The sequence below is a fragment of the Perca fluviatilis genome, chromosome 15 (genome assembly GCF_010015445.1).
Source record: "Perca fluviatilis chromosome 15, GENO_Pfluv_1.0, whole genome shotgun sequence".
NCBI lineage: Eukaryota > Metazoa > Chordata > Actinopteri > Perciformes > Percidae > Perca > Perca fluviatilis.
The window spans coordinates 33565869-33573749 of record NC_053126.1 but is presented as its reverse complement, the minus strand read 5'-3'; the positions used below and the strand labels follow the sequence as shown (position 1 = coordinate 33573749).

At 40.5% G+C, this 7881-nt stretch overlaps 1 protein-coding gene across 1 annotated transcript; it reads right to left on the bottom strand.

The window, feature by feature from the left end:
* Positions 1-4622: 4622 nt before the first annotated feature.
* On the bottom strand, positions 4623-7280 carry LOC120575300. The gene is made up of 9 exons (XM_039826020.1): positions 7213-7280; positions 6490-6832; positions 6115-6397; positions 5763-5996; positions 5618-5672; positions 5329-5434; positions 5021-5214; positions 4758-4920; positions 4623-4628 (listed from the first exon to the last, which is right to left on the bottom strand). Exons 1-9 carry the CDS (start codon positions 7278-7280, stop codon positions 4623-4625), a joined length of 1452 nt encoding a protein of 483 aa, XP_039681954.1.
* Positions 7281-7881: the final 601 nt, after the last annotated feature.

Genomic DNA, 7881 nt, shown 5'->3' with positions numbered 1-7881 from the left:
TCAGAGGTGGAGAAGCTCATAGATCACTTCAGGCTAGTATTGATCTCTGCTGGAGTTGATGTTGATCTGATCCCAGACCAGTGGACCATTGTCAAGTCCTATCTCTACAAGGAGCCAACGACCTTGGAGAGACTCACCTGGTCTGAAGCCAACCGGAAGCTGAGAGGATCTTGCCCTGACATCCTGGACCTTGTGGATCTGGTGTTATGCATGCCAGCATCCACAGCGGACTGTGAGCATGGGTTTAATGTGATGAAGATGGTGAAGACTGACTGGCGTTCTAGTCTCAAGTGTGAGACACTGTCTGACCTGCTCATGGTCCATCTGTCCTCTCCGTCAATAAAAGATTTTGACCCAAGCCCAGCAGTCAAGGTGTGGCATGCTAGCAGCTTGAGGTCACGGAGACCAGACCTCATGGAAAACCCAGCTGCTGCAGTGGTGGAGGAAGTGGAGGAAGCAGAGGGGAGTGTCTGCTCCTCTTCCTCTTTTGAGGACTCAGAGCCCTCAGTCTATGCTTTGTGATTTTTCACTTTTGCTTTGTGGTTTTTCAATCGTTGCCTGACCTTGACATTACAGTGTAATATGGTTTGGTTTCTGTTAATTATTATGATTGTTATTGTTGTTGTTTATCTAAATGTTATTCAGTCAAAGTAGTCAAAATATTGTTGAAAAGCAACAAACTTATAATATGTACAAACTTAAAAATAGTCTTTTGATATAAATGTAATGTTTATTGTTAATCTAAAATTTAAACACACCTGTCTTTAAAAAGAAATGTTGAACCTGGATACACTACCGTGACAAAGAAACAGTGACTAATGGATTACAGTTCGGTGTTAACTAAATAAATGAGACCATCAGTGAGATGATTGGCTGTTTGTATTTGTTATTTTCTATTCTAAATGCCTGCCACACCAGGTCAGATACAGTTGTAAGTCATTATGTAGGTCTAGTCATAAATGAGATTGGTTAAGTTGGTTAATAACTCAACAGCACTTTAAAGGTACACTGTGTAGGAATTTCTCCCATCTGGCGGTGAAATTGTATATTGCATTCAAACGAATAGTGCTCTCTAGCGCTTCACTTTTTCCAATGCGTGTTGCAACTACGGTAGCCGTTATGTACCAAGAAGCTAGGACAACATGTCTTCCAATAGCGCTTCATCGAGTTTTCTTTCGGGTGATGAGGTTTGTTATTTCAAACAAACTGCATTTAATCATTAGTGTGAGCATGTATAAGTAATTACTCCTCGAACAAAAGTGTGAATTATGTTGCCGTGTTTATGGGTTTTATTTGGTAGTCTGCCATTAGTAGCCTATAGCATCAGCTAACAACTTGACACACAACGAACAAACAAATGTTACAGTATGAATCACAGACTGTAAAAAGCATGAACTATGGTAATTGATAGTGATACATTCTTTATTAATTTATTTTTCGATGTACGTGCCTTGTTAGATATCATCAGGTGATTCAACAGTAGGGAGAGGTAGAGGAAGAGGGAGAGGGAGAGCGAGAGGACGGGGACAGAGAGGCAGTGGATCGGCGGGAGCTAGGCGAGGAGGAGGACGAGGAAGAGGACGCTCGGCAGCTTCAAGAGACGATCGCGAAAGAATTGAAGATTTCCAAAGGCAGAGAAGAGAAGCGACAGAGGTTTGTACAATTTATAAGACTAACAGCAGCTGAGTTTTAATTCTCTGCCCAATCCTATGCACGTAGCGAAATACTCATCTGTCTATATGGTTCATAGTGAATATTCATATGTATTCTGTTTTTCTTATAATGCACTGCATACATCTATATTATTCTTACTATTATGTTACTGCTACTACATTGCACAGATCTGTACATGTTCATATTACGTATTTATTCTGCTCTTATAAGGTAACTGCTAATACACGACACATTTATATTTAATTTATATTACTCTAAACAACCTTCTGTTAACCTAGTGTTAATTTCGTCAGACGAGACGAGACTAAATATGTTCGTCAACAACCTCTTTTTCCATGACTAAGACGAGACGATGACGAGACTGCGCCAATGTCCAAAAACGCTGACTAAGACTAAATTAACATGCATTATTGTTGACGAAAAAAGACGAGACTAAAATGTTTTGCATAAAATAAAAACTAAGATAAAATCTCTCTTCATTTTCGTCTACAATCGTCTCTACTTTTCATCATGATATAGAATATTCAGCTGTTACGCGACCCGGGTCTACGGCACTGACAGGTGCCCTAACGACCGTTATCTACCGGGACCGATTATAGCAACGCAGATTTTGGTGCCACTTAAATGCCTGCGCTTCTCTCTGATGCTCCTAACGGACGTTAGAGTCAACCGAAACATCGCTGCACAGGGCTTGTTAACACTACACTTGGCAGCAGGTAACGTTCAGTATACCGTTAGCTAGCAGTTGGAGTAAACACGGTTACAATCATTGACATATATAAAGGGGTTACAATGCTGACAGCTAAACGGTGTAAAGGTTTGTCTCTATTTCACTGTGTAGGATTCCAACACGAGACGCATCGACCACTCTGCAGCTGCCGTTGTCTGAAAAACAACACATATGTTGCGTTCACTTGAAATACACCCGCCAGTTTCGTGCTGCATTTATTTTATTGTAAAATATCCTTTTCCAATGCAGTGGTTGTTTTTGTCGTTTACGGGTGAAATAAGGAAGAGGCTCAATATTTATATAACTTTATATAATTTATTTATTTTTATAACTATTTGACTGAAATGGTTATCAGAAATAATTTATTTAAAAAAAGACTAAAATGTTTTGACTAAAACTTGACTAAAATGGCGAGACTTTTAGTCGACTAAAACTCGACTAAGATACCTTGAGTTCTCTTTTGACTAAAACTAGACTAAAATGACGAGACTTTTAGTCGACTAAAACTTGACTAACAAAAATGTTTGGCACAAGACTAAGACTAAGACTAAATTAAAAATAGGTGACAAAATTAACACTATGTTAACCAACTGTACACTACTGTCTACACTGCACTAGATTTCTTGTCCTGTCTATACTTGTATATCACTTGCACTTTTCTGCTTTTTAGCACTTTTGGTCGGACGCAAACTGCATTTCGTTGTCTTTGTACTTGTACTCTGCACAATAACAAAGTTGAGTCTAATCTAAAACTAGTCACGTGAGCTAATTTAGTGTTTTTGAAAACAAAGGCCTATAGAAAATGTTATAAATGTTTTCTTTTGCACACCAATAATTTTCTTTTGTCAACATTGATACATGAGATCCCTGCATTGCCTCCAGTGCACTATACTGCAAAACATGTTGTCCAATCTGTTGGCTGTATAGGTCTACCTAATACCTACCTGTATACCTAATGGCCTAACCCTATCCTATTTCCTTTCATTTCTTCAGAGACTTCTGCAGGAGATGAGCCTTGAGGATCACAGACGCCTCACAGCTGGACTGTTGGAGAGGCAGCCGGGTCTGAGTTTTTGATCTATTGATGGAGCATCAGCGAAGAAATGGTGCCCCTACATCCGCGGCGGTACCTTGGTGTACCTGTAACCACTGCAGAGACATGCCGACGGACAGAGAGCGGAAATGCTGTGGACAAGACCCTGCCCACTGTGTGAGCCTCCTTCCACATTTCACACAATACTGCCTGGATGAGGGTTATCTGCGAATACATAGGCAGTATCGGGAGGATCTCACAGCATTCGGGAATGTAAGGGAGCCCGGTGATGACAACCGTGAATACAGGCACGCGCAGCTTACAGACACTTTATTTTCTGGCCGCATGGCGGCATTAGGACAGGGGAACAGGAGAGTGATTCCCAGCTGCTGTGTTTGCAGGATAAGGGAAAAGTTCCCAGACCCTCAGGGACAATACACTGGCTACATTCCAGGGATATAAGAGATTGCCATGAGTATTTTTCTAAATATTGTAAATAGTTATATTTCTATATGTTGTATTCTTTGGAATTCTGTTGACTTCTAACTTTGTTACAAAGAATAAAAGATTTGTTATTTGACTCAGTGCTGTTGGTTTGTTTGTTCTGCACTAGGTATAGAGAAAAATGTCAAAATTAGGTGCAATAACAATTTGATACACAATACGATTGAAATGAATGTTGTTTAAAAAACCCAATATAGATATTTATTCATATTTACAAAAACATTTGCTCATGTATTTACACCTCAAACACCAGCTAAACAACAGCTCAATCTGCCTCCAAGTTGGTAGCAGCATGGAAGGCTGATCCTGTGAAAGACATGGAGTGCCATTAGTCATGTGCACACAATCGATTATCATTAACACGCATGTGCACACAATTCAGTATCAGTTAAAGGGAAAGGTAATTAGCTGAAATAACGGCATGTAGATGTTTGTCACTTACCCAGACCTCTGCTGACCTGTGTCCGTACCAACTCTGATGTCGGTGGTGGAGGTATCGGGGGCACAACACCAAGCCGCCGTGGGTCATCTGGATGTACGGTCCTCCGTCGCGGCATCCCAACTCCACTTGTGACTCTCCCTTTCAAGATGCGGGCTTGCAACTCAGGGATGTAACCATACGATTTCTCACACTTCACGGCGTAAAGGCTATATCTTCTTGCATTCTTGTTGTACTTCTTCCTAAGACTAAATAAAAAAAAAAATTATTACAAGTCATTTAGTCATTATGAAAACTAGACTCTCATACTCGTAAGACAATAGGAATATGCATTTATTTGAATAAAACATAAATTTCGATGAGAGTTTGACATACACTTGTTGGCCCTCTGCTGTCCGGTATGTTGGCTGTTCGCGGTGGAAATTGTAGTCCAGAGCTGCGAGCACAACTCTTGAGTCATACACTCGGGGAGTGAAGGCCTGGCGCTTGCTGGCATACATCAGAATGTGATTCTGAAATGACTCAAGATGTGCAGTTGATCTGGATGAATAACAAAGAAATTAGACCCCAAAACACACACCCACAGATGACTTACGGCTCTGTGACATTTCTGTTTAATTGTCATGTCCCCACACTTTACCTGAAGCGCAGATACTTGTGGACATCCTTCTGCCAGCGTTTGTTGAGGACGATGTCCACTAGTGCTTTGTGGCTCTTCGAATCTCTCTCAATCCACTGTTTACCCTGAGTGTCTTCAAGGTGATCGTGTTGGCAGCTTCCCGTTTCCCAGGTGTGATTGTTGCAAACATGATGCAGAACTCCAATCCAAAGTGCCTGAGGAAAGTAAAACAAACAAACACAAATACAAAACCAAATGGCCATTTCAGAGATATTTGAATCATGGAACTTCTTGAAATAAAAAAATATATATATATTAATCCTGCTTACAAGAAACTGCTGAAATGTCTCTGCTGTCTTGCAGCACCACCAGAAATGGTTAACTATATCCCTCAGCCAGTGAATGAGAAGAGACTGTCCTTTCACCTTTCCTGCCCTATAGGGATAAACAAAAACACAAACAATGCAAGTTATTTCATGTATGTATTTTGCATGGAGACCTAACATAATATGATGATTCCACCGACATGCAGGCAGGTACAGGACTGTGTTATTAATGAAATTAGATGCATTAGAACTTACGGTAGAGATCTTTTTGGATAGATTTTTGGCACCGTGCCACATGTCCAGGCTGTGGTGAATTCTCAGATCCTTATATCTGCCTTTGTCTGGGTCTGTGAAGTAAGGAATAATTTTATTTCCAAGTATCTCAATGAGCATATTATATATTTGTATTCAAAACATTTTATCTGATGACCACTTACTCAAAAGGGCTGCAATCTGGACATGAGCATCCATGCAGAACTCCACTACCTTTAGGTCTTGGGTAAGCTTGTCCACAGTCTGGATAAAACCCTCCTTCTCCATGATATTGGAGTTCCAGTTGGTCTGTCGCTTGTCTATAGTGGCCACATAGACAATTTCCTTAGAGTCAAGCTCCATGGTCGTGTAGCTGCAGTATTGTGCAGAATGCCCTGGTGAGTCATTTCTGCCATCACCTAAAAAAAGAAGGTAATTTCAAAATACAAAACATGTAGGACAGATGCTTTCAAAATTTGTTTCATTGTATAACATAAAAAAATTATGTAGAACAAGGTCATATATAAAAATACACACCTAGGAGTACCACATCTTTCCCTTGAAGTCGGCTGATGGCCTCAGATCTCTTCTCTTCCCAGAATGTTTTTATAGGGTCAACACAATAGCTGTCCTGGATGGTGAAGTGTGTGTTAGGGTTGACCATTCGCATGTTCATGAATTTGAGGAGGAGAGCAACTTTAGTGTAGTTGTTTCCGGAGAGTAAGATGTTTGTGGAAAGAAGAAAGTCCCCAGTCTGCATGCCAAACTTCAACACAGGCTGGGAGTTCCACCGCCATAGGCAATGTCCATTGGGGCAGATCTAATAGTTAGATAAGAGTAGCCTAATAAATTCACAAGGCACATAAAGTTCTGTGTGTTATCATTCATTGTGATGCGATTGTCAAAGCTTACCCATTCAACGCTCATTGCAGTGCCCCTGATGGCGATGTTTGTTGGAAAGGGGGCAACACTGTCACACACCAAACCAGTCCTCAATACACCAGTGCATCTGTCCACGGGCAGAATTAAAAATGTGACAAGCTGCCTCAAGCAGTTCTCATAGAGCACTGATGCTCTGACGCCAACAATGTCATCCTCACTGAGGACCTTCTGAGGGCCTGGCAAAATTGGCAGCTCGAGACTTGGGGGCTCATCAGAAGGGACTTCAGGGGCAGGCAGGTCGTGCACAGTCTCAGCGATCCCGATAGTTGGCAGATTATCAATTACCTGTGCTCCCTTCAGCGCACCACCCATTCTGGAAAGGCAGAACATCAGGGATCATACACAGTTCAATCAAATAATTTCCATGACTTTTCAGCATATAGCCATGACCTTATATATTCCGCTAAACATCAGTGTCAACTACAAGAACAGAAATACATTTAAAAATAGCCCTGAACATTGATTAGATGTAAAAACACAGCACAGAAACAAAGTAAAGACTACTAATAGATTATGACTCACCGCAAAGAAATTGGTGGAAGATATTCCTCATCAGAGCTGTCGTCACGGTGACCATGAAATGAGGGGCCCTCTTCTGCCCAATCAATCCTTTAATATACAAAATACTCAGAAAATAGCAACTTCGTGAATGAAGACTACACAACTCAATAGATAGAATAGAAGCCCACTTACACACTGTTCATGGGGTCGTTGAAGGTATTTTCATTCAACTCCTCTTCAACAATGCTCATGTCATGCATGCTATGAGAATAAATAATAATTAAAAACATTTATCAGATGAAAACATGCAACCAGAGAGTATTTTCAAAAAAGGGACACAGCCAGACTACAGAGTTAAAAACAATGACTGTTTATGGGTTACCTCTGCTCAAGGCATTCAATTTCCAGTGCCTCTGCAATTGCACTCAGATGTTCATCTCTGAAAAAAAAAAAATCATAACACATTATGAGGTATAGGTAGATAAAGTACAATTTTTATGAAACTACTACTAAAAGCAATGATAAAATTCTTTCCATGCAATGACTTACCTATCTGTCCCACTGGAAATGCTTGACAATGCTGGAGCAGTTTGCACTTGAAAACATTTTGCCTTGATGGGGGTTGATGAGTTCTCAATCCCAAGAGTACTCTCATAACTGGACATATCAGATGGACAAATCAGATCAGGTTTATTGACCAAATATTCTTACATACAAAGAACCTGACTCAAGCAGGTGTTGACTCTCTCCAACATGTAGACAAATAACACTATAGACACTATACATACATAATGTTAAAACTCGTGGATATTTCCCAGCGAAACACTGAACGAACCACTTTTTGAAATCGCTGATAAGACC